Genomic DNA, 27974 nt, shown 5'->3' with positions numbered 1-27974 from the left:
ACAATGTCCTGCTAGTATGTGAGCTGAACATTTATATTTAATGAGGAGATAATAGTTGTGGAATAATGAGAATAAAGGCAATTCAAATTACCAAAAATCACAGAAATAGCGTATATGTTATGTTATAAATTAAATAGCGTATATATATGTATAGTGGTATGTTACATTACAGATGACATTTTTCTGTTCATTTTTAACAATGATTAGTGCTACAAAAAAGTGAAAATAACATGTACAAACTCAAAAGGGTTTTATGATTTGTCCTGGCACAAGCTACTGCGGAATCTGTTGAAATATTATTAATGGTGACGCAAGGGAGTCCAGAGCATTGGGGAAAGTGTCTGTGACTGATACACAGTTTACCATAATCTGCAATAATCAATATTCGGAGATGATCGGGAGTTTTCAGGGTTTGTAGCAAGTCTTTAATTCTTACCATATTACTTTATATTGACAGCAGAATTAGCCAAATATATCAAAATAAGTCAATGTGACTTTAAGAGGCACCAGCAATAGATAAATTGATGACTATTAATTTACAAAGTAAAAGATGCTTAGTAAGAATGAGTGTGCACCCTGCTGCCACTTAGCCTGGCATCTGTGTGCTTCTTTAGTGCACAAGTCCGTTTCCATGGCGCCAGAGGCCTCTTTCAGCTTTCAGAGTCCATGATGAAGGTCTCAAAGTTTGGGTTGAGCTCAGACACCAGCGCATCCACAAAGTCCTCCATGGTGGGCCGTCTCTGCAGCATCCCTGTCACACAAAAACACAGAGCAGAAGGTTTTAGTGTGTGTGTGTGTCCAATGCACATCTGTCTTTGGGAAAGAAAAAGCTCTGGCTGGGCACTGGGATAAACTGGTTCTCTTTTTCATCATCTCACCTCATTCTGACAGGAAAAGTGCAGCATTTTAAGCAGAAGTCACTTCAGTGGTTTTACAAAAAAAAATTTTTTTAAGAAATCCTTAAAACCATGTGCTATTTTTATCCCACATTAAGCTAAAATGTAATTATGTTCATGCTGCTCCTGACACTTTGGATACCTCTAACAGGCCTCAGATGGTGATATGATCCAACGGACTGCAAGTAATAAAACACAGCGATGACATTCTCAAGATCTTCTATTTCTGCCTTTAACAAAACCAAAAAGGTATATAGTGCTTTATAGGGCGATATTGAGCTCACACACTCATACACACACTCTCGTAACACCAGACTGCGACTAGTGCCGTACAGCAAATATGACGAGCGAGCCCTGGGAATGTCTGTCTGTGTTTTGAGAGCCTGTCTGCCAGCTCATGCGTGGAGGACTGTACAATTCAGCTGCACGGCCGCTTTGAAGTCAGTTCATTTCCCCTTCTCCCCTTGTGTAGCTGCCAATGTAAATAGGCGCTCTCTCCCTCCCCCTCTTTCCTGCATGGGTCACCTCCAACGCACACACACTCAAACGCACACACACACTCAACACAAGCATGTCTGCACAGGCACGCTTGAATGGAGACGCAAAGAGTTTTACACAGCGATCCTGAACACATGGACACAGAGCAAGATATGGACAGTCGCGCGCGCATGCACACACACGCACACACACGCGCACACACACACGCACGCACACACACAGTCTACATTGCTGCCATCCTGAAACTGGCTCAGCAGGTAAAAACTAACTGAGCGCAGGTTTGGCCCGGCCTGCAGTGAATCGCCTTGCATGAGAGCACCAGAGAAGGGATTATCATCTCCTCTTACCCACCGGTCGCTCCCTACCCCTTGGCTACAAGATGATACCAGCATACAGGGGTCCCTAACGCACCACAACCGCAAGGGCCCTGGATCCCTGGGAACAAGGCAGCCACATGAAAGTGATGACTTCCAACCATAAATGATAGTCCTAATTAAAGGGATGCAAGACGTTTTTGCTGTGACTGCTGTTGACGTCTATGGGATTTGATGGCCCCTTTAAAGTGGAGACCAAAATGTTATGAACAGCTCAAGCTGCATTAAGAGGCGTTAATACAGAGGATGTTGAGGCCAGCTTATCAAATTGCACTTAAATCCATCTTCAGAGAGCTGGCATTGTGAGGAAATGTAATTTATTCATATCCATTTAATGATGAAAAACAAGACTCTACAGCAACATGAGTAGTTAAAGCAAAAACCACCTATATTTGTATTAGAAGCATTTCAAGGCATCGTTAACCAACCTTTCTCATTTTCAAATTAAATGCTCCACTAGCTAGTCGCTAACGATCTTAAAACCAAAACCAAAATGTCGAGATGGAAGACGCTTAAACACTTCATAGAGCTGAGGGGAACTGCTGAGTCAGGGGATATTTCTCTGTGTAACATTACACATCGTTAGGGCTGGGCACCGAATTTAACCCTTTTTAGGCACCCAACGAATTGCCTCTATAGTTTTGAGTTTTAAAACATGCCTCGTCATTCAATACCAATTTCAATACCTAAGAAGTAAATCTCCTCAGTGTCAGTGAGCCAATAAGCATGGAGCATGTTTCTACCAAGATCTAATAATGCTGCTGATTGGCTGCCTAACGTTACACGTCGTACAGGCATGCAGGAAAAACTATGTTATGCACAGAGACGGGGCTCACGTAGTAGGAGCTGAAAAATAAATCAAAAGATTTGTGCCGTAGCCTAATGTGCAATGTTATAATTCTTTTTTGTTTTTAAAATGGATTTTATAAAAATTTGTATTGTTCAGGAAACGTTATCAAAGTCACGGTATCGGTATGGACATTTTTTTAACGATACCCAGCCCTACACATCGTTATCTGACACTTTGCTGTTTATGGTTGGTCACAATTGAGAAAATAATGACATAATCTAATCTCTGCATGAATATCCTCTTTTAAGTTGCCCAACTCCACACAAAAGGCCAGAGGTCAATCACAGAATAGCATCCTTAAAGCTCAGGAGGCAGAGTCAAGGATTGAAGGGTAGCCATCTTCCCAAGTCACCAGAAGCAGTGTGCAGCACAAAAACAACATAATCACAGATACACACATGTTCCAACATGACACTTGTTTACTTGGTTGATTTTTACAGCGTGTGAGCAGACAGAGCTGTGGGCTCAGCTACTAATTTGAACTCTCTGTACACTGTCTGCAGCGTCACCAGCACTTTCTCTAATAGATTAGTAATTAGTAATTTCCTGACTGTGTCTACAGGGGGGGATCTGATGTCTGGAGCCTCGCCTGCCACAAGTTAGTGTGTTAAACAAGCCGGGTTACCATGACAAGAGTGATGAGAGAAGCAGAGAGAGGAGGAGGGGAGAGAAAGAGAGTGAGAAAGTAAGAGATGGAAAGGGAGGCGTGATCATGAAAGAGGTTAGTCAGGTAAACAACAGCGCCCTCGCCGGCTTCTCATCACCAACAGCTTGGGGTGTCAGCACCTGGGTGTCAGCACCTGGGTCTCACACGGCGACCGACAGTAGATGAAGAGAGGTACAACAATAAGCAGCGAGTCTTTTCTCAACCCACATCCCTGGGAGAGTTTGAGAGGAATGCACAGATAACCTCAAAGTCATAATAACACTGTGGAGGAGTATCTGATCAGAGAAGCTGCTTTTATAGATACACACAAGGAGGTGGGACTGAGTCAGGCAAAACAGACAGGGTACAAAAAAAGTGAGCACTAAAGCTGAAACTGGATGCACCGCACATGTTAATGGTGCAGCTGTGCAAGGTAAACTACAGTATGAATCACAATAATGTGTGTAGAAACCGCTTACACTGCTATGACCATAAAAACCGAGACATTCTTTTGCACACATTCATTCATTTGCATTTAAAAAAGGACCGTCTCACCCAAATTCCATGAATGATCATAGCTTTAGATATATTTGTCCAGGTTTTTAAAATATGTGCCTCCACCCCAACACAATGGAAGTGAATAGAATTGTATTTGCAGTGCTCACAGCTTTGAAAGTTTACATCGAATAGTTCAACAGCAATGTGTTTTGGTTTTTTCCCCAGATACAGTGTACCTACACACGGGTTCATCCACAGACCTCTCTGGAACTACTTTGGTGAAAAGTATTCCCAGCCTCTATGGTTTACAACAGTTGACAGCATTACAGTGGGCAGAACTATACACTCACTCTTGGCGACGCACCGAGGACACGCAGAGCCAAACTAAACATAGGCTGTGCTTGTTGTCCATTGTTAGGGGAGCCTTAGGACAGAAGCTTTGCAGTGTAAGTCATCTCATATTTAAGAGTTTCCATTTCCATTCATAATGGTACTGACACGACCATTGACGAACAAGGCGTCTACCCATTACAGTCATTTCAGGGCCTGGAGTGTAGCCAACTTGGCCACCAGAGTTTGGCCAGGTGTTAAAAGACAAATAACGAACAAAGTATTTAAAATACCAGTGGATCTTTCTAAACAACTGTATTCTCAGACAAACTGCTGGCCACTGAACAGCACCACTGGAGCTATTGGCAGTTGAGTACCTTGCTCAAGGGTACTTCAAGACTTGTTGGGGGAAGCAAAGTGCACTACTCATTCTCTATCCCTGCCCAATCTTTCTAAGCTGGTCTGGGAAAGTTTAAATCAGAGACCCTCTTCTTTAGCTCGACTTCATTTAGTCTAAAATAGTTATTTTCTCAATATAGACCAGAGCAATTTATTTTATATCGACAGTGTACTGAAACATAGGTTTTGGCTTGTGCCACTTGCTTTAATAACAAAATTACTAAACATGTAAATCTTTGTGAATATTTAAATCTGTTACCATGTCCTCCCTGAGCACCAAAAGAAGCTGTAACTTCTAATATTTTTCTAGAAAGTAAAAAACAAAACAAAAAACATCTTTCAATTAAACAGAGCTTTATCTCTTACAGGAGAACATACACAAAATAATTGATTTACTTAATGGGTGGTGGGTGATGGGTATCAGTCAAATGAAGACTTAATGTGGCTGGCTAACAGCTCTGAGCCTTGGTAATGACAGCTCTGGGGACACAAACTCACTCGAAATGTTTTAAAATTGCTGCACAGCCTGCAGCTACTGCTGGTTGAATCTATCAAACATCCGAGTTACCACCTAGCAAGAGTTTTTTCTGAAAATGGGAGTAATGTGTCTGATGACCGACATTAAACGGATAAATAAACAGTATTCACATTTTGGGGAAAATTTTAAATATGGGTTTAATTTTAAGATTTTGATCGTTACTATGAACATGCATATTTGACTATTGAACAACCTTTGGAGTAGTGCAGCTTTTCTACAAAATAAACAAAAATGTATTTCTTGGTTCCCTGAAAGTAAGGGTAGCAAGCACTTTTACACTTTAAAAAAACAACAACTGTATTCTGCTATTAGAGCACTAATCATCACTGTTGGAAAGTGTCTTTGACCAATCAGAGGGCTTAGCTGAAACTGGCTGTTTTATAACAGCCACTGATCCCAGACCCTTGGGCTGGCTGCGTTCTGTTCTTTCATTATTTAATTGTTAGGTTTATAGGCTAATTACACCCACATGCAAGTTGAAGGGAGCAGCATTGCGCCACATTTCTACATTCAAAAATGGGAACAGACTGCAGCGTGCAGTAACTTGAGCCTTTGTGGTGTCCTATTCCCTGCATGAGCTCTTGGTCACTTAAGAGTTTATGATCACACATTTCAAAACATGTTTCTGGCTGCTTCAGAAGCCGTTCAGCCGCTGCTTGTAACCATTCGAAACATGTGGAGGTGTGAAAAGCAGTTACCTCTGTCAAACCTGGAGGCAAACCTCACTGCCTCTGTAATTACTCCTTTGAAGTTCAGGAAGCTTTTCCTACAAACAATACTTACAGACAAGCCCAGAAAGCAAGCAAGACAAGGGTGATGACAAACACTGCACAGGGAGGCTCTTTGTTGAGTAAGTGCCTTCACAAAAGAAGAAAAAACCTGCAATGTTATTGAGAATAAACCCTACACAACTCTTAATGTAAGAAAACTTTTCCCACCTAAACACGCATAAAATGAATCTGTATTAAAATGCACAATCAGATTTATGCAAGTTAATATGTTCACATTCTGAGAAATGTATCTACCTTGGATCTAACATGTTTTTTTAAAGAAATGTTTATGCATAGGGATGATTTTTAGCCACGGAAGAAGTGTGACTCTACTGGGGTTGGTCTGTTGGTCGGTCCTGACTGAAGTAACTCAACTATTGTGTGGATTTACATTACATTTGACCATGAATGGTCCCCTAAAGATGAATCCTTCTGACTTTAGTGATGCCCTGACATTTTCTCTAGCGCCACCATGAGGTTCACATTTGTGGTTTTAAGGGACATATTTCAACAACCTTTGGATGGATTGCCATGAAATTGGCAGGAATTATAACTGAAGAATAACTCTGGTGATCCTCAGACTTCATCAAGTCAAAACTTAACTTTGTTCAATACTTTGGTTTATGATTAAATACCTGCAAAACTAATGACATCCCCCATCAGCCTCCGCTGTTCATGTTCCACAAGCTAGGTCTGAACTTGGAAAAACAGTTCCTTAAACATCACAACCACTATTTGTAGTTGTTTTACAGAACTGTATTTTATTTTACATTTAAGTATTTTACTATCTACCCTAATTGCAGGCTAAAATACATAACTGTATTGTTTTATACATTTATCTATTCAATTATTTTCCCTAAGTTTTAATGGCGCTTGGTAGTGCCTCTTCTCTGTTAGTATATCTCTTTGTTGTTCTTTTGTGTATCAATGTCATTGTAAATAAGGGTTGAATAAAGGTTGAATGAACTCAGTCTTCAGTTCCTATTAGAAAATGTTAGCATGCTAACATGATAAACTAAAAAAACATGATAAACATCTGCATGTTAGCATTTAGCTCAGCGCACTGCATGTGGAAAAGGGTAGATACTATATCGGACTCCCTAGACGTGTCGACATCACAGGACGTGCCTCGTGGCCCGCCTTATTTTTGCCTTATTCTGCCTCTGATTGGCTTACCCTGTTATTCTTACCCTAACCCTAACTGTTATGACTGTGGTCATATTGTTTCTTTGGTCTGCTGTGTGTGCCCTGTGTTTTTTTCTGTTGTGTTCAATTTCACATGCAAATAGGGGTGTGCCATAGCCGTAAGAGGATTGGTGGAGAGGTTTCAGGCCCGAACCTGTGATTGGCTGCAGCTGGGGAAACCACCCAGATATAAGGAGCCAAGATGGTGGCCGTCGGTGGGCAGCAGGCATTCCTCGTTCTCCTCATCTCCCAACCGGCCACACTTTTGCTTTGTGCAACTTTGGTTTAGATTAGATATTGTTTCTGTTTTGTTTGGTAAGGGTGGACCGCCAGGTGTGTTAATCTTGTTTTCTCCTGTTTTGTTAGTTAGGGAGGTTAAGTCTTTTGTCATTTGTTTTGCCCTTTTGTTTGTTAGGTTAGTTTCTTTCTTATCTCCCAGTTAGAATTGTTTTGTTTGTTATTTAGGTGGTAGTCCCCCTGAAGCCTTATACGTTTATATGTTATGTATATATTTTCGTTCTCTGTAAAATAAATAAGTTTGCTGTTATCCAAACACATAATTGTTTGTGGCTATTTGGGAGACGGGGAAGATGGGGCCTTTTCATGTTGCGTCCTAGGCAGCCCTAGACTGGGGCGTAACACTAACCAATCCCCACTCCTCATGCCTAAACTTAACTACATCGTCACATCTAGCAGATCTGATCTAGCATTTTCCGTGGCAAAGTACAGTCTCACAGAGCTGCTAGCACGGCTGTACACACTTGTGTTTTGTTAATACATTTTCTTTGTGAAAACTCAAGACACTTCTCAGGCCCGGAGACACACCTAAAACTATTTCTGCAAGTGTCACACTTATTTAAAATTCATTCTTTTGGTTACATTTCCATCACGTAAAAGGTAAAATAATTTGTCATCCATGTCTGTAGCGATGACAAGTATTGTCAAGTATTTCTTCTCTTTCTTTTATCATTTATTTCTTCAAAGCGTTGTGGTTATCAAAAGGCCTAAACTACCGTCAGTAAGTCATGGATGAGACATTTCCCTCTGAACATGCGCTGTATGGAGCACTAAAAGATAATTTTCATCACAAATCATGTCTGTTTTATAAGTAAGGGCTATGAATTATTTCTGCAGATTTACATCTTCGCTGGGAAGTTCCTCTTCTCTGGTTTAGACGGAACTATACATCATTGTCACAAAAGTGCTGTGGGACTGTACAGACCACCGTGCTCTTGGAGTTTATTAGCAACTATGCGAGCAACCATAAGAACTATTCAGCCACGCTGCCTCCGGACAAAGAACTCGGCTACCAAGCTGTAGATCCATTTTCTGTGCTCGGCGGTCGGGGCTATGGGAACAGTCTGGGCCATGAAAGCCCTCTCTGTGGCAGGAGCCGAGGTTCAGTTCAGTCAGTTGATCACCTTTCACTCTCGCCTTCCCTTTCTCTCCATTTTCTTCCCTCTTACTTTTACTTTTTCTCTGACTTGTTCACTCAGTCCTGATGCTGCTGCTCTGGGTTTAATACCCAGGTTTACATTTCAACACTGTCTTTTCTGGGAAACATCCAGTAGCGGGGAGGGAACCATGCAGATAAAGACTGGCCTCTGATTAGCCTTGCCGGGCCTGCTCCGGTTCCCTGTGTGCCCATGTGCCCCCTCTACACCCTCGCCAAAGGGGATAGCAGGGAAATGTTACACACCTCCATTTACAAGGGTCTTTGTTTGAAAAGATTATGTGTAATGGGTTGGATCTGGATTCTGTGTCCTTCCTCTAGTCTTCTCCTCTCTTCTGGCATAAATATAAAAGGGGCCTTTTTATTCAAAATCCTTTTCCATTCCCCAAAAGGAATTCAAGATGGTCTCTATGAACCTCTCAACCCCACAGCAAATAGTGGTGAAAAGCTAAATGTTTCAGCACATGCACTGATGTACTTTTATAACTCTGACTATGGATTTCATGATGTTAAGGTCAATTATGAGGACATATAAGGCCATCAAATGGCAGGGTGCCTGGATGGATCTTTTTAAAAAAATATGGAGACATTTTATCTTAGTTTGAGCATTTCTCCAGACATGGAATAGATTTTATGATGATAAAAAAGAAATAAATAGGTTTTCAGAAGATTATTATAAATGCAGGTGCACGGGGTGGACTGAAAATATTTGTAAGGGAAACTGCCAAAATCTGAAACTGGAACTAACATCTAACCATTGCAAGGCTCTTAATTTGATCTACATGTTCCATTATAAAATGAAATTATTTTGTATTGTTCCCCAAGCGGACATTTTTACAGTATTATACAATGACTTATGGCTGGGAAAGACAGCCAGAGGGATCATTATGACCCTGATAACTATTCTGCACACAGGGCCTTGGCCTTTAATTAGAGTTGCACTCACTTCAAAGGGAGCCATAAAAGCCAGTATTGTCAGTTTAACAACAGTTAATTGGACAGTAGATCTAATAACAAGGATCTGATCTGTTGGTGGGTGTAATTTCAGAGGCTGGGCACAGCCCTGGTTGGAGCTGTCAGAGGGACAATCTGAGGGAGGAGGGAGGAGGTGACCCTGGGGGAGAGATTTACAGTACACTCCCAAATGTCACCCGATATTACTGCTCCCTCTCCTCTCACCTTCTCTTCTGTTGTCCTGTCCAGACATGCCACAGTGACTGCTCAAGGAGGGGAGGATGAACTGATGGGAGGATGAAGGGAAGAGGGCAACAGGAGGAAGTAGTTTGTTTTGCCTGTCACTCCAATATTAAAGTTGAAGCTGATTTATAGTGCGTTCCATTTGTACTCTGAAGTCGGATTTTCCGAGGTTTAAAGTCGGAAGCACGCCCCCTGACCTCGGCTTTCCGAGCTTGGAACTCGGACAACCGAGTACCCCGAGCTAAAAATCCAACATGGCTGCTTCGTGCATCAACAGTTGTGACAGCTGTAGTAACATACAGATATAAGCACTTCTGTCCTATTTGTGTCTCACTAAATCAGTCGTACACACAGTGCTGTCCAACTTCTATCTGTGGACATGTTGGTATGCACTATAAACAGTGTAATGCGTTGTTATAAACTGGCATTGCTAACAATGGCTAACCCGGCTAGAGCTAATGAAAACAATGAAAATCCGAATTGTAAATGGAACGCATTCAACTCGGGTGCGACGTCATTCCCAGCTTCGGCTTCCGAGTTCCGAGGTAAATGGAAGGCGCTATTACTACAGTTTGAGCGTTACAAACAGAAAAACAAGAGACACTTAAGCACATAGCCAAGCAAGACTTCTCCAGCCATGCTAGCAGCTCTGTGAGGCTGTACTGAGGAATAGCGCTGCTTTGAGCTAAATGCTAATATCAGCATGAGAACATGCTCATAATGACAATGATAACATGCTGTTGTTTAGCAAGTATATTGTTTACCATGTCCACCACTGTAGTTTAGGGTGTTGGCATGCTAACATTTAATACTTAGCAATAAACACAAAGTACAGATGAGGCTGATGGGAATGTCATTAGTTTTGCCGGTATTTCTTCATAAATCAAAATATCGAACAAACTGAAGAGGATCACCAAAGTTATTAGCGATTAATCCTGAGGGGAATATTACATTTCATGGCAATCTATCCGAAAGTTAGTTATTAGATAGTTAGATATTTCAGTCTGGACCAAAGTTATGGACCAACCGACCGACGTTGCCATGTCTAGAGCCACGCTGCTAGCGTGACTGACATTTGTTTGGTTAAACGCAAAGTGGAATGCACCAATCTGTGTTTTCAGTCCTGCAGAGTCAGCAGTTTTTAGGGCTCAAACCTGTAATCATTCAATGTCTGTCTTTCCTGCCTTCTGGATTTTTACTGTTCTAAAAAAACAAACAGCATAATGTGTAATGTTATTGAGTTAAGATTTTATTTATTTTTTAAAGCAGAGCAAATAAGTGACCTTAGAAAAGGGTTGGACTAGCATGAATCATGTGTGGTTGCCAGAGGGAGCTGACTTGACAGTTTATTACAAAGATTAAAAAAAACCTTGGGAAGTGTGTTAAATTGCTAAAACAAAAAGGTGCCAATGTTGAAGCTAAAGCACAGAGCAAGCCAAACCACAACAGCAGCAGCTGTGAACACATGAAAAAAAATACAACCTGACTAATGGAACACACAGCTGCTTCTGTCTGATGACAAACTCAAGCCAAGTTTACCCTCAGATGATGTTCAATACAATCTTTACTGGTGAAGTTATAGGACCGTAATGAACATCAAGAAGCCTTGTCAATCATACTTAATATATAAATATCTATTTGCCCCAAGTTATTGCTAATTGATAATCTTCCTGGGAAAAACTGGGTTGTCTTATGATACTTGTAATATATTACAATGTTTACGGTTTTCATGTATTGTTTTATCTATTATGTAATTTCTTTATCTCTTCTGTAATCTCTGTATCATTTTATTTTAACAACTTGATCACAAAAAAAGAAATTTTGTCAAATCTGTAAAAATGGTAACAAATCAAAGTACTAGTTCACAATATATTAATTTAGTTACTTTATAATTCTTAGTTACACATTATCTAACATTTTATGTGTGGACATTTTTTCACCGACACTAATTGTAACTAGTAATCAGTATGTTTATCCAAGAATGTTGTTCTGCCTCATATGCGAGGAGACTTACTGGTGCTACTGGAAACTATTGGACTGACACTTTAATTCATAAGCTGAAAAAAGCCTAGAGATGAACTCTGGGGAATCCTGAAACTGTTAAACTATGGTACAAAACAGCTAAATCTTCCCTGGGGAGGGTCCTGTAGAGTACGAGGTGGAATGACATGAAAAAATAGTGGAGAACTAAGGCCTAGAAGTGCAATTCCTAAGTCTGATGTAACCCAATCATGTTGAGATGAACTGGTAAAGAAAATAAAAAATATATTCTTTTAGTATTTTAGGGGGAAAAAAAGGTTGGACATGGTAAATTACCTTCCACCATCAGCATGGGCTCTTTGGCTCCTCCATGGGCCAGCATCTCCTGACGGTAACGCTCACCCATGTCCCTGACAAAAAGAAAGAGAGCAAAGGAAAGGCAAACAGAAGAGAATGAGATAAGGTTACAGACACCTGTATTCTCCCCTGTCAACCCCTCCACCACTGCCACTCAGAGCCCAGGGCCAAGTCTCCTAAGCTGCCTGTTCACAACGGAATGACAGGAAACAGAGAACTGACTGCAGGACAACTGCAGGTGGACCTAAAACTATCTTAGAGGTAGATGGAAGATAGGAAGACTGAGAGACAGCAAACAACAAGAAAAGGGAAGAAAAAAAAGGAAAAGGAAAGAAGAGAAAAGACTGGCAGGGGGAAAACGCTGCTTGGCTTCACTCGATGGAGGAACGGGGGAGGCTTTGTTTTTCAAAACAAAGCCTTTGTGCTTTGTCAAGGGGCAAACACTTGTGTTAAGGGAGGGTCTGGATGCTGGTGAGTGTCTGTGAATTATAGCACCTGCCAAGTCGGCGTGAGTTTCATATTAATGTCATGTTTAATGTCAGGCAGCACAGACTTAAACAGTATCCAGGAGAAGGCGGCCTGTCAGGAGGCATCTGTCTCAGCAATTTAAACGCAAAACAGGTTTACGCTGTGCTTTTTGTGCGACTCTCTCACCATGAACACAATGTAACGAGTGACTAAAAAGAGAGTGAAGGCTGTGGGTTAACCAAAATATATCTTACAGCTCTGTGGAAACAGAAGTACAGGAGCTGAACCTATAACTTTTCTAAGCTGTAAATTATGCCTCTGAACCTCATGACTTTGTGATTCTACCGTTGGACACTTTCAAATTGTTTTGACTTGAAATTGAATCATTAAATTAGTCATTTTCATCACTGTGATGCAAATCAATTAATAATTCTATAATCCAATATGGCAACTTATTAAAATCAATTCCAAAACAATCGATCGAAAAATCATCGTCAAAGTTAGCATCTGAAAAGTAGCAGCGTCAAGATTTCTCAAGAAACATAAACCTATGCCTGCAAACATTACACAAAAGCTACAGGAGATACATCCACATGAAGATGCACCTGTAGCTGTGGAGGGCACTCTGCTTTAAAGGGGAGGGATAGGGTATCATGAAAAAGGTAAACTGCGGGGCACTTGCAATTCTCCACCTTAAGCAGGAAATGGCTATATTGCTCTAAACCCGTTTCCTCCCATACAGAAGTTTATTGGATAGGAAATGCCCAATTTGAGCTTGTCTTATGTAAGAAGGTGAGGACATTGCAGGAAAGATGAACATTTTCCCTCCCATTTCTGCCTACTCGATTTGATAGTTTGTTATTGAATTTTTAACCCTAAGCAGCTGTCTCACCTGTTTAAAGGATCCTGTACGAAGCACTGTTTCCATACCATTGAGGCCACGGCCCGGGACATGAGGTAGGAGTAGTACTTGGCCCCGTAGCCAATCAGGTGGCTGAATCTCAGCTGCCATGCCTATGGAGGATATAAAAAAAAAAAATGAAATGACGCCACAATATTATCACCTTCACCTGAGTGAAAAGACAGTTTAAAATAATCTGGACATCAACAGGTTCTACTTCACCAGACTGGATGTGACAGAACAAACTCACCGAGAGGAGGAGAAGTGATAGAAGTTAACTCTGGCTCCCAAATAAAGAAATTACACAAAGAGAGCTTGCATTTATCCCATGGGACACTATATCAGCTTTTGACTAAATTCAAAAATGGTGGGTTTGTTGGATACAGTGAGTGTGGTGAGGAAGCAGTGTGGCAGAGGGAGGACATCACAGCCTTAAATGTTTCTGCTCGTAAAAAGGTAAAATAGTGAGGCTGAAGAAGGTAACTACAACTCAAACTCGGGATAAAATCATCTTCAGACACTGAAATTGAAAAACAAAAACTAAATCCAGTTCTAGTTTTGGCACTGCAACTAAACAAGTGGATATTTAAAAAGTAAATCATAAAACTTAAATGTCTGCTGAAAAACATGTCAAACACTTTTTTCATCTTTTAAGCTTCCTCTATTGTCTTTGTTAATGTCATTATATTGGTGTAATAAAAAAAAACAAATTTTCCTCCAATAAACCCCTATAATAAAACATTAAATCACAACCAGCCAGCTCCTTCTTTAAAAAGGACAAAACATGGAAATTCCTAAATGGTAGAAAGCCCCCTTCTCCTCTCTTCTGTTCTCCCTGCAGTTGCCTGAGGGGGCCCCTTTCCATATCTATAAAGACAAGCTCTTTTATGATCTCTGAAAACGGGGAGACTGGGGGAATTCAGCTGGCAAACACTCAAACATTCAGCCATTTAGAAAAGACAGCAGCTGCCATAGTTAACAAAACCATACCAGAATGCAGACGCCTCCTTCTACCTCCACATAAAATAACAACTTTAAACATGTTAATGATTTATACTCCAGCTGAAAGTGAATTAATTGTCTGAATCAATTTGTACGTGCCAGAATAAATCCTGGTACCTTTTATTGTGTTTGGTAATTAAAGTGATTTTAAATTTTTAATGACTAGGATGCCCTATAATGCAGGTCACTGTATTTCCTGTAATCCTCTATTTGACAAATTATCACCCAGTTGTTATGAAGAAGTTGTTAGCAAACTGTTGCAAATTTACAAATGCAGTAGACATGAAGTAACATTAGCACTTATGTGGAGTCTTGTTTGTCCAATTTTCACTCCACATTTATATATATAACCTGTATTTAATCTCCAGAGGGAAATATCTGACTCTTCACCAAAACAATTAATTAAAAGAATCCAAAAAGCCCCAAAGAGCTGAGGTAGACTTGAATAAAAGAATCTTGAATTTGAAATTACACAGTCATGTGATCGATTGTTAATATCAAAATATTAACTATGGCAGCTTTAATCAGATAAGACCCATTGAGACTGAGATCTAACTTTCAAGGGAGACCTGAGTACAGAATTAATAAGGCATTAAATACTTGTTGTTTAATATTAGAAATAATATTAATGACATCTAACTATAAAGTGAGGACCCTCTTTGTTTCCTTTTAAATATCTCAAGAACAGTTTATCCCATCTACTTTACACTTGGCGGGTGTATTGCTACCCAATGAACTTGTCGTTTGGAATTTGGAGCAGTTTGGACAGTGTTGAATATTAATAAATATTGATTAATCTAAATATAGCCACCGCACAATAAAGGTTGAGGAAAAAAAACAAACAATGGCATAACGCAGGCTTCACTTCTTCCATGTCTACCCTTCACAGTAAAATCCCAATTTAAATTCACTCAGAGCTAACGCAATAAAATTGCCGACACTAGATATCAAACAAAAGTCAGACACTATATCGTATTAAGCTGCTGTGAGCTGTAAATTTGTAAATTTTGTGAGTAAAACCTGAATCTCCAACGTAACAGGTAACATTTCTCTGTCAGGTAAATGTTGTAGTACAACGTTTTCCTCTGAAGTAGAAGTACAAAGTAAGTCATTAGTACACAGTTGGGTTGCTTTGAGGTCCTTCTGTAAGTTATTTCGGTGAACAATGGTTCTGGACAAAGCTACAAGCAGCAATACCACGGGCCAAGCCATCGGCATGTTCCAAGCAGGCATGTTTTAAAACGGGCACTGCACTAGTAAATATTGACCAAAAGTGTGTTTCATCATTTTTCCAATTATATTGACAGGGTGGTATTGTGAAATCATTATCGCTACCTCTGCGTCTACACTTTATTATAACATACTGAGTCAGAGGTAGAAGGCATAGCAAGGAGAAATGGATCCTTGAAATGATTATGCATTAATTCCAATAAAAATGTGTTAGCCTGGTTATGCCTATAAAGCCGTTTAAAGTCCTTGTAATGGAGGACAGGCTGAATTAAAATACTGAAAGTGGACACCTAATCTAAAAACAGCCTCACTAAAAGACACCTGCTAAAAAAGTATAGTATATTACATGCACTTTCAAGATAAATAAATACCTTCAAATGACATTACTGGATTAGGGCTGCACAATACATAGTTCTGCGAAAGGCTGCGACACATCGCGAAAGACACTCAGAGATTGTTTGCATTAGTTGAAAAAAAATATCAGTAGAAAACTGCACTTTATAATGTATCGGTCATTCTTTAGTGGTGCCGTTAATGTTCAATTTAATGTTCAATTTGTTCAATAAAAGAATGTTGGAAATGATTTCCTTTCATCGTTTTAAATTCAACAAGCAATGTGTTGTATTTTAGCGGAATGCTGAAAGCAGCAGAACTGAGAACACTTTAATATCGGTTTATTTAACACAAGTAATATCATTATCGCGATATTCAACAACGTTATCGCATATCGCATATTTTCCTCCTATCACGCAGCCCTATACTGGATAACAAAGTGTAATAACCTTTGAAACTATTTGAGAGCTTAAACTGGGGGCTGCCTGCTCATCTTCGATCCAATACCGTTAAAAATGCTTAAGCTTGAAAGTGTCAACTTGACGAGACTCCTCTGGGCTGCGGTGACTTTAACAAGAGTAAATAGCACTCCGGAGAGAAGTCCTGGCTCAGAAAACCACGGGCAAGATAAAGTTGACTGAGTTTGCTTTGTCAGCCCTACGCAGCAGTGACACATTGCTTCTGTAATGTAAGTTAGAAGTCTGTTTGAGCTGTTTGGAGTTCATTCACACACTGACAAAAAATTATTCTGATGCATGCATTAAAAAGTTCAAATATTGAAAAAAGCAAAACAAAAAGCTGTTTTGTGCTTTATCGTTGTTCAAGTTTTAAATCTATGGGAGAGCGAGCCTTTCATCTGAAGACTATTTGATTCCATTGTATTTTCGATGTGGTTTATGGCCTCACATATTCTGGAAACAAATAAGCAGCTATTGAAGAGCTGTTTAGTGTGAGTCTTTGACAAGACGCTTTAAACACTTTGTCAAAATGTGCCACAAAAATGATTTTCAGACTTCCAAGCTCCTCTTTTTTTTCTAAACCCTTTGCCTTGCATCAAATGATTAATGTCAACTTTTGTAAGAGAGTGCAAGTGGGTAACATGTCAGCGAAATATCCTTTTGATCCTTACATACAAAAGGAGACAAAGTCAGCAAAGGCTTTTTACTCTGCTCCTCTTGTAAGTGAGATAAAACACTTTTTGTTCTTTTTAAACTTAACTTGTGCTAAGCTGCATTTCCACAGTTTTGAAGGGGAATGTGGATTATATGTTGTATGCATTAAAAATGATGCTTATCAAAAAAGAGGCACGACTACTTGGCCATGATGCATTTAAACCAAGACTCGCAGATTAAAGAATTGTCAACACACACAAGCAGAACACCTTGCTTTCTGACATTTATTTCCAAATATTATCTTCAGCTCAAGGGTGAGCATGTGGTCTATGTTACTCACAGCTGATCCTCTCTCTCTGCACACAGCGGGAAATGATAACCATGCTCTATAAACTATACACGTCAGCATCACCCTAATGTTTATAATCTGTGGCTCTCCGTAACCTATTAGCCACTCAAATGTTCACTTTGCTGTGGAAACGTTTCCTGAGCCGTGTTTCCATGAGGACGGGTGAAGAGAGAGACACACAGAGGGCGAATTTTAAAAAAGAAACAAGTTTAAGTAGAGTCTGTCATTGAAGGATCTAAACAAATCTGTTTTCACTTGCTCTGATCCAATGATGATCCAATTCAAGAAACTTAAGCGCTGCAATCATCCCCAGTTTCTGTGAGAGTTCAAATGAGGAAAACGATCCTGCTGCAGTTAACTGTGCACACAGAGGCAAAGTGTCTGTTAGAGCTTTCAGTGTGGTTTGAAAAGTTGAAGAGGAACGACTGCGACAGTGGGAAACTATATAACATAAACCACAATCTCTAGAGAGGGAGCTACAAAGCAGTGCACAAGCAGGAGAGTGGGAGGACTCCTGTGAGGAGAAACGCTGGCCGGCACACTGACGTTTGGGAGAATATACAGCAGTTCTGTAATCTCTATTCCTGATGGCACCCCACATAATTATAGCCCAGAGTTAATGCTCTATGAAGGCCATTCCTCGCTAAATTATGACTGTTTGATTCCTGTTCTCCCTCCTGGCCTCATCCACCCGCCCACAGCTGCAAAAGTGGGGGAATTGAGAGCTTTTTTCATTAAAGGACCGGGAGGAAGACTTTCAAATATCCCCCCCCCCCCCAGGGAATGCTCATTCAAAGTATACCTCTGCTTGTTATTGTAGCAGAGCTTCAAAAAAAGGCTTTAATCCCTTAAACGCTGCTGTGCATGGGTAAAAGATATAATACCAGAAAGAAAGGAAAGAGAAGGACATATAGAGTAGAAAGCTAAAACGACTCCTCAGTCAAGTATGTGTTGTTTTATGTGCTGTGATCAACTAAGCAGTGAGAAGAGAGTCTTTAGGGAAACATGCACAGAACTTCCCCTAAATTGTCATCCACCTCAAGGACTGCAATAGACCTAAAGACACAGTCATAAAGAGCCAAGCTACTCAGAAGAAGTCAAAGACAGTGCACTAAATAGCACAAAGACAGTTGAGGATGTACCGTATTGGGCGTATAAGGCAAGCCGTAGAATTTCTGCTGCATCTCCTTCAGGATTTCTGTGGTGGAGCGGTTCTGAGGTTTGCTGTGGTAGATCTGGTCCAAGACAGCATAGAAAATCTGCCAGGAAAAATAAAAACACATTTCCTACTAAATCAGTCACATACAAACATATTAAAAGAAAACAAATGCTATGGGTTGCTCTGCAGTGGTAGAATATATGTTTTTAAACTCTGTATATTTTCCATCAATAAGAAATTTAAAGCAGTTTAGGACTGTGTAATCTCCGTTCCGTAAACCAGCTAAAAGACAGATAAGGCCAAAACCGGCAGCCTTCAACAAGGTAAAGGGGTGATAAGGTTTAATAATTTAACCTAATATCTGACAAAGTCAGTATTGATTTCATGAACACCAAGTCGAAAAAAGAAGCTTGTGTTGCCCCCAAGATGCTGGTAAATTGTATACATTAAAAGGGACTGGAGGCTTGATTATTCATCACTCAACACTCTTTTTTTTGAGTTGGGTGTTCTTGTAAAAGTGAAAATTACTTTTAGATATAATTGTAAGTGGTGTGTGTGTGAGGTTGGTCATACCTGCAACTGGATGTCTGCGGCTCCGCACACCTTCTTTGACTCACAAAGGCGAGCCACCATGCTCTCAGGCAGAGGCTGAGCAGACAATGACACAGACAGAATAAACCAGTAAGAACTAGCAGGACATCATTTTCATCTTATGAAAGTCCATCCTTTTTAATAATGTTTCAAGGTCGACAGCCGATCAATGAACATCACAGCTAAAATGAAATATGAAGGTGTTAATATCACTAAAATTATGATGTATTGGAAAATACCCCCCGCAACCATTGAGTAATGTTTTTTAGAGTTTCAAGTTGGTCTTTATTCTGAGGTTTAAGCGTACCTGTCCAGTTTCATAATGGCGTGCAAACTGGCTGAGGACTCTATAGTCAGTGGCAAAGTACTCCATGAGGATGGATGGGACTTCAGCGAAGTCAGTCGCACATCTGGTTCCTGGAGGAGAGACGTCAAAGCTTAGACATAAGAACACACAAATTAAAACAAAAGGAAGGTCTGACGAACCAGACCAGAATTGACCTGACATACAACTGCAATGTGCTCGGTACTGTACATCCTTTTAACCTTCCACAGATGTTTAAATGCAATATCAAGTACAACATCTGATATAAAAATAGATTTAGAGAAGTAAAAAAAGATAGTATTAAGTCACTGGTAATGCAACTGTTATGAGCTTTCAGATATAATTGTGATTCAAGTAGCATGTCTAAACTGCTGTAAACATGGTGTCCGCTGAGGAAAAAAAAGTCAAGGTAATGGATATTGTTATTATTGTAAAATAAATACTTTTGGGATCTTGAATTACCAGAGAGAAGAAATTGAGCAGTTTTAACTGACAAGTGAAACGGTATCAAATGACAGCTTTGGTAGCCAAGGATAATCTAAAGCTCTCCTTGGGGCTCACACTTAATTGGATTTACACTCCATTTTCACTTGTCACACTGTAATGAATAACCTATAGCTCCATATCTAACAACATAATTCTAGCTTGTGACATTTGGGAACTGCATATCCACCACTTTAAGATACAGAGCTCATAAAATGTTGAACATTTGCTTTATCGTCTGCCAGGTAAACAGTTTGAATAACACCTACTGAATGATACGTGTACAATTCTCGATTATGTCTTAAGTAAGTTGCCCATGGTTACAGTGTCCAATCTGTGCTCACACCTCACCTGTCACATGCTGGTAGCGAGTGCGTCCCAGCATGGAGTGCATGGCGTGTCCCATTTCATGGAAGAGGTTCTCCATCATGCCTGGCGTAAGCAGTGTGGGGGCGCTCTTGGTCGGGTGGGGCAGACTCAGCATCAGCACCACAACTGGAAGCTGGTACTGACCCGTTTCCTGGCACCAGCGGCCACCACGGATGGTGAAGTGACAGTCCTGGGAGGAGGAGGACAAGGAGGTGGTGGTGGGCAGGGAAGGTGAAATTGATAGAAGAAAAAAAAATATAATGTAGATGCATATTTTATCACTGAATTAATTAAGAATGTAGCATTGGAGCACAACAGCATGATTAAAATATGGAGAGCCCTATTTTCAGCGGAGAAACTAACATGAACCTGTGAAGACTATATAGATGAATGCGTGTATGCACACCTGTTGAGGTTTATGCTGCCGGTGGTAAAAGTCGCAGTAGATATATCCCAATAATCCCTCTGTCTCATGTACCACAGCCTGGGAACACACACACACACACACACACACACACACACACACACACACACACACACACACACACACCAGAAAATCTTTGAAATATATAGACCTTTGCTACCAGATTGTAGAAACCCGATCTACAACATAGGACATAAAACAGACTTCAACCAACATCATATTAGAAGGAGGCATTGATTCAACACAATCCCAGACATTTTGCACTATTAGTAAGATCTACCAGTTTGCGGACATCCTCGCTCCAGACCTCTCCAGCACTGGGGTGTTCGGACATGAGGGACACACCGTACAGCTGAGAGAAGAGGTTGTTCAAACCCTCCATACAGGCACCCAGAGACAAATACGGACTGTACAGACTGGGCTCTATGTTGTACCTGCCATGAGCAAAACATAAACCAGAACAAAAGGGTTTTATTATTAAAAGCCTTATTTGAATCAAGATCAACCTGTGTCTGGAAGTGGACTGAGGAGAGTGTCAAAAGTATTTAAAACAACCAGATGAGACTAAATGTCCAAAAAAGACCTCTGCTATAGCAAACCTCATACACACAATTAAAGATATGTAAAAGAATGACAATGACCACACTTTTTAAATCGAGCACATCCTTTCTGTAGCTCTGACAATTATGCATTTGCGATATCAACTGGTATGACAAAGGCCACAAGACTGCCCGAGTTCAGGGCGAGGGGAGGGCCATCCATGCTCAAAATGGATGCATTCATGCTGCTTTGAGGCACTTAAGATTAAGACCACCAAATCAAAACACTTGTTTAGCTTGAACACTACTCTAGTGTATAATCAGTGAATAACAGACTGCTGCTGAGTTTATACCCCCTCCCTCCCACCAACACACACGCCTCATTTCAATATGGTTTGAACACTTTGCAGTTCAAATGGTTACTTATGGAAAAGCAGAGATAAAGAGAAAAGGATTGAGTGAGTGATTGAGAGAAAAACAAACAATCAAACTTGTGTGTAGCAGAAAACAGAAGCAGCTCAGAGGAAACCGCTTCAGACTGCATCCTAAATGTCTTTAGGAACTCTCTCGCTCTCTCTCTCTAGCTTAAATTCAAAGGACACATGAGGGATCCATGAGGTCTGCAATAAAGATTTATTTAAAACTTCTCCAGAATGTTTGGCCCATCATGTTATTAGTCTCTGGTGAGTACTAGGAGGGAGAAGTGAACTTCATTAAAAAGAAACAGGCTGAAGCAGCAGATTACACCAGATCATATTGTCCTGAATTACAAAGGAGTTGGAGAGAACTCCCATGCTTCTCCCTTAACACCTTTTGTAACATCTGACACCTGAGGATGAGCTGAGACACAATAACAACTTACACCTTGGTAAAATATGGAATTACAAACATCTAAAAACCATCACAAAGATACTGATTAAGATGGCTTTATCAAATGACAGCAGGCTGAAAATGAAGTTTCATGACATACCAACTACTCACCTTTCAGCACGCAATACACCACTGAGGTACGGATGATCCCATGGCATGAGCTCCTATAAAATAAGACGAGGAGTATTTTATTTACATGTTATATCAAACAAATTATACTCAAATAGACATAACTGAATTATAGTTAATCTAAAGTTAAATCCACACCGGGGCTAACGTACGTACTATGTACCCTATGCCGGACCCTACGCCGGACCCCTCTGATGTGCACCTCTCAAAAAGTTTAACTACATGTCGCGGAAACACACATTGCTTGGACGTGGCTTACAGTGTTGGGTGTAACGCGCTACTACTGAAAATTTGGTAACGAAACGTAGTTCCTTTTTCAATTCGGCGCAACGTTACTTTTCCCAGGGACATTTGACAGCGACACTGCCTTCTCAGCTGCACGCTTAAAAGCTCCACACGGGACGTGACAGAGGCTGGTAGCAGAGCATCATGGCAAGCGAGAAACAGCCAAAGCTAACTTTTGAGAGCGTTTTAAGCTTTGTGGCTTTTTGCTGGACGGGGCTCTGAGCCAGGCAGACATAAAGCTGACAACCTCACAGATGGATGCGGTGGAGATGGCCTCATACATACACGCAGCGGACCGCTGTGGACGGTTGCACGGACACGCAAGGATTTCCAGAAAAGAGGCTGCATGTGTCTACGACAATGCACGGATCATTACATACACTAAAACCGTGTAACGCCGATGACCTGCTGATGTGCATTCAACCCGCGCTGGACTCGTTCATAATGAATCAGCCGTCACTCTGTGAGTAGAGAATCCAGTCTGCAGCGTAGTTCAGACACTTCACTGATAAACCAGAGATTGGCTTTATGGTCAAAGATAGTTTTTGTATAATTAACTTCAGTCTCTGCCAGAGATGCCTGCTTTTAAAAGTAACGAAAAAGTAATGAGTAAAGTAAAAAGTTACATTCCATAGGGGGTAACTAAGTAAAGTAACGGATTACTTTTTTAAGAAGTAATGAGTAACGAGCAAACAATACTTTTTAAAAGTAACTTCCCCAACACTGGTGGCTTGGTAGCGTTGCATTTCCCCCTACACTCCTACTCAGGTTTTCCTTCTCCATAAACAACATGAAATCAAGGAGAGGGTTAACTTTTCCTGCCACAGATGTCTCACCGTGGTCAGAAAGCACAGGGGAGACACTTTGTTTCTCCCACTAGGACTCTAGAGTCGGTACTCACTCCGAAGCTAATCCCCGTCACTCTCTCACTCACTCTGCCGGCCCTGCTATGCTAGAACGACGCAGACACCAGCGCACAAGTATAAACTTCAGGCCACTTACGTAGGCTACAGTGAAAGCTCTGCGTGGAGCCTCCGCATAACCATAAATCACTCTTAAGTCTCAAGATTCATGCTTCCATGGTGGGAAATCTGTAGCAGGAAAAGTTAACCCTCTTCTTGATTTCATGTTGCTTATGGAGAAGGAGAACCAGGAAATGAGTAGGGGGAAATGCAACGCTACCAAGCCCCGGCCGAGCGACATGTAGTTAGATTTTTCGAGAGGTGCACGTCAGGCTACGGCGTAGGGTCCGGTGTAGGATCCGTTCCTCCACGTACCTACGTACACAGCCACGGTGTAGATTTAACGCAGAGGCATAAATCACACTTTAACTACCTAGCTTTACTTTCAAACCTTTAACACTGATTACATACTGGTTAATATTTGCAAGAAAATATCCATGTATGTAAAGAATATGTTGTGAACAAAAGAAATCACTCACAGAATTACGAGGATTGAGTTTTTTCTTCATGTTCCTCATCATCTTAAAGTCTTTGGCTGTTCTGTGAGATATAAAAAAAAGACAAAAACAAGTTATGAGCTAATTGACTTGAGGCATTTATTGCAGTCTTTACCAACCTATGTCTACTCGGGGGGTTGGGGGGGGGGAGGGAGGGAGGGGGGGGCAGAGCCTATCCCAGCATGCATTTGGCTGGAGGCAGGGTAACACTATGGTCAGGCTGCCAGGCTAACAGGCTCACAATTAAGCCTGTGGGTAATTTAGAGTCTCGGTTGCACCTGGCTTGCATATTTTTGGGCTGTTTGAGGAATCCTAATGTTGAAAACTGGCTCAGTTAAACAATGTATTAAATTCTAATTATTAAATCAATTCTTAAAATGCATCTCGAGGAGAGAGGAGCACAAGGACCAGCTTGTATAGCCTGGACGCCGAGCTGAACTAGATCAAGCTGCCGGATGAGGTTGGCCAGGACAGCCTCCAAGATAGTGGGAGGGGCGTCACACCAAGCACACAGAATATACTTACATAAAAAACCAGAAGAAGTTATAAACAACACAAAAAGCCAGTGGCCTTCTGAATGTGAATCAACAGTGGAAATGTGACAAGAACTAATGAAATCACTATTGCCCAGAGTAAATAAATCTGCGGGTCACTCATTTTAGAAAGTATGGACTTTTGGGCATCACGCACCAACTTATAGTTAACTATAAAGGGAAGCATTGATTTAATAGTAAAGACTATTCAAAAAGAAAGCAGGTCATGATAACAACCATCTAACAGAATATTGTGTCTGTACATTTTTTCACATCTTTAGACAAAAACTGTTAAGAGTAGACTGTACCTGTCCGACAGCTTGTCTGTTAACAGCTGAAGAAAGCTCATCACCGTCTCTGCAAAGGGCAATACAAATTGAGTTGCAGCATGTAAAACTATCTGAGACGAGTTGCCAAAGGCACAAAAGAAAAAGAACTACTATAGCTCGTACAAAACCTCTAAAATAAGAATTATCTGGTGTCTTTTAAAATGATCACCAATATAGCAAATACTGAAATATGAGTTACAAACACACAGTTACAACACTGACTACTGATAACTATATTGATGCTGAGGCAAAGAGAGTAGAGGCATATTATAAACCTGGTGTTTTGGCCATCGTTCCCTTTAGGGCTCTGTGTCCGTAGGAGTCGTAGCCCACCAGTTTGGCCAGTTTGTATCTGCATTTTAGCAGCTCTTCCAGACAATCCATCAGATCTGCATTTGGATAAAGGTAAATCCTGTAGGCAATTTCTCGAACCTACAAGTGGAAGAGAGGACAGAGCAAAATTCATATGCAACATAATATTTAGAAAGAAACTTATCAACAAAGTGTAGAAGAAGAAAGCTGCAATCTTGCTCATCAAGAGTTACAGGGAAAGTTGAGAGATCTTTGGATGTCAGATGTAGACAATACAAAAGACTTGACCTTTAACTGCATTGTCAGATTGTTATGTTTTAATAAGTTAATGTAAAGTGTGCTCTGACTTTATACATTGTATCATATTGCTCTCTACTTTTTGTCTGGATAGTGCTTTTAGCCTCCTTAATAGGAGACATTGGCATTACTATTGTATTAAGGTTATATAATAGAGAAACTGTTAACATAAAGTCTGTTCTTGTAACTGTATAACAGAGATCTGAAACTAACAGAAATATTAAAATCATTCAAATTAAAGTTAGTAATTATGAGAGAGAACATTTTGACCGATTGTATAGCTACCTGAACTACTTACTGCTCAGCAATGCTGACAGTAGGCTAGAGCCAATATTTAATTAATAGAAGATTAATAGAAATGCTCTTAAAACCCATTTCTTAATGTTTTGAAAAGATAATTGTATTATTAATCAAGACAGAATAGGCTACTATAAAATATAACCTGCCTTTACATCCAGTCCTATAATCTGATATAAGGTAACAGTGCCACCTGCTGAGCAAAAGCGAGAAATGTTCTGGTGAACTAGACCAAGTAAAGCACATACCAAGTCATCGGGGGAATCTGCGTGTAATCCCCCAACTTGGATGAAACTTCCTTCATCTGCAAAGTGCAGGTGTAGATGCTCAGGAATTGCAGACCTCGCAATTCTGTTCGGTAGGTGAGAGCCAACCAGAAACTCGTTGTTAAGATCCAACAGCTTCACATGAAGGGCGACTGCCTCTTTTCTCTGCAAAGAAAACAGTTGATGCACCGCAGAGGTATAAAAAAAATGTTGTTGCATTATGAATAAATTGTCTGTTAACACATATTATGACCATCTCACCAGTTTGTCATCCAGATGAATTCCACTGATTTCAAAGTCAAACATGAACAACTCTGCCACTTTTCTAGAAGGCAAAAAAATATATATCAGATATTAATACAATTATGGAAAGAGATGAACAATAAATCCTATATCTATAAACTAATTATGATTACAGTAAAATTACCTTGTATTAGGGTCCAGCTTAGTCACAATGTCCGGGTTGTCCAGCAATATTTTTAGGCTCTTGCATAGCTTGACATTAGTGTTTAGCCTGAAACACACAACCAGCACACAGGAACATTTCTATCGAGTGCTACTCAAGATCTTTCTCAACTGACGCTTGCAGAAAAATGTCTTTTAACAACCAGCACTGTTACAGTTGTATGCAGTATATGGCAGCATGTTTTCTTTTTGGTCATAAGCTAAATGTGCTGTGGTGTTTATTTGTAGTGTGCAGCTTTGAAAGATTTTTGTTAAAAGGCGCCTCTTACTTCTCCACAACTGTGCCAATCTCTATACAGGTCTTCTCTGCAGCCTCGCGAAACGCTGGATCTGGATGTGCTACTTTAACAAAGTCTGCCTGTAATAGGAAGAAAATTGACAGTTGGCTTACAACTCTACAGATAACACATACAGTGCACAATACACGAGTCGTGGGTAGCAGCTCAATTTTAGAAGCAACAAGGGTTAAATGCTATGGTCAGAAATGCACATTTTGGGTGGTTAAACTCACCAGATCAGCCACTTTACACAAACCATCTGAGAGCTGGTCAAAAGACTCGACTGTCTCAACCCCTGGAGAACAAGAACAAGCTTCTCCCACCAGACGCTCGGTGTTCTTGAGAGCTGTTTCTGTGGCTGCCTGGAAGCCAGCAGGACAGCTCAGCTCTGGTACTCCAAACAAACCCTGCAACCAGAGGTAAAACACACATTACAGAATGGTACATTTTTACCACGAACTGATGCAATCTTCATTTAAATTATTTCATTGAGGCTGTATGCATACATGTAGCAGTGTTGTAACTTAATACACACATTTAAGACAAATACAAACCACGTTTTTCTCGATCAAGTTCAGTCTCCTGTGAGGTTTGGCATTGAAGGCAGCTCCAACAGGAGACCATGTTGTGACATTTCTCCGAACATGAGTCCATAAGCTTCGCTGCCTTACAAAGTAAAGCAACCTTTTACACGCAGACATGTTGTACTAAATCTGCTGTACTGTTGATGTTGTAACGTTACTGAAGCTTATAGTGACAGTGACTGACAGAGGACATGCTAAACCATAGCTTCAATGTTAGCCTGTTTGCAAAAGCCGGAAATGTTAATAACTAATGTAAATAACGTGAATATATTCTAAACCTTTATCTTCAGGGAAATTAAGGGCTACCTTTTAAGAGGCGTAACGTTACCTGTCAAGACAACAGACACAACTACTCTGCTCACATGTTAGCTTACTGGTTATCTGTGAAAGCAAATCTAAATGACTGTAGCAGGTGGTATTTTCGTGGGGAACTAAATAATTTATATAAATACGAATTTAAAAAAGTCAGCTTTATACTAAATAGAAGATTACACTATGTATATTATTAATATCTATGTATATTATATATTATTCATTTTTTTTCTAATGTTGCTAAGTAACGATAATTAAAAACCGTGCGAGTCAAATATGTCGAAAGTGCGAGTATCTACTGA

The 27974-nt window shown here is 40.4% G+C and overlaps 1 protein-coding gene across 1 annotated transcript; it reads right to left on the bottom strand.

The window, feature by feature from the left end:
- Positions 1-19: 19 nt before the first annotated feature.
- Positions 20-27861, bottom strand: LOC144515561 (mitochondrial intermediate peptidase-like). The gene is made up of 19 exons (XM_078246536.1): positions 27331-27861; positions 27010-27183; positions 26768-26856; positions 26461-26547; positions 26295-26358; positions 26016-26198; positions 25137-25293; positions 24841-24889; positions 23982-24042; positions 22238-22290; positions 20998-21151; positions 20700-20777; positions 20276-20483; positions 19424-19533; positions 19099-19173; positions 18509-18625; positions 13332-13453; positions 11951-12024; positions 20-751 (listed from the first exon to the last, which is right to left on the bottom strand). The coding sequence occupies exons 1-19, from the start codon at positions 27475-27477 to the stop codon at positions 651-653; spliced, it is 2103 nt and encodes a 700-aa protein (XP_078102662.1). The 5' UTR covers positions 27478-27861; the 3' UTR covers positions 20-650.
- Between the last annotated feature and the right edge of the window lie 113 nt (positions 27862-27974).

This window comes from Sander vitreus, chromosome 3, assembly GCF_031162955.1.
Source record: "Sander vitreus isolate 19-12246 chromosome 3, sanVit1, whole genome shotgun sequence".
NCBI classification, from domain to species: Eukaryota; Metazoa; Chordata; class Actinopteri; order Perciformes; family Percidae; genus Sander; species Sander vitreus.
The sequence above is the reverse complement of the archived record's forward strand: the minus strand, read 5'-3'. Positions and strand labels throughout refer to the sequence as shown.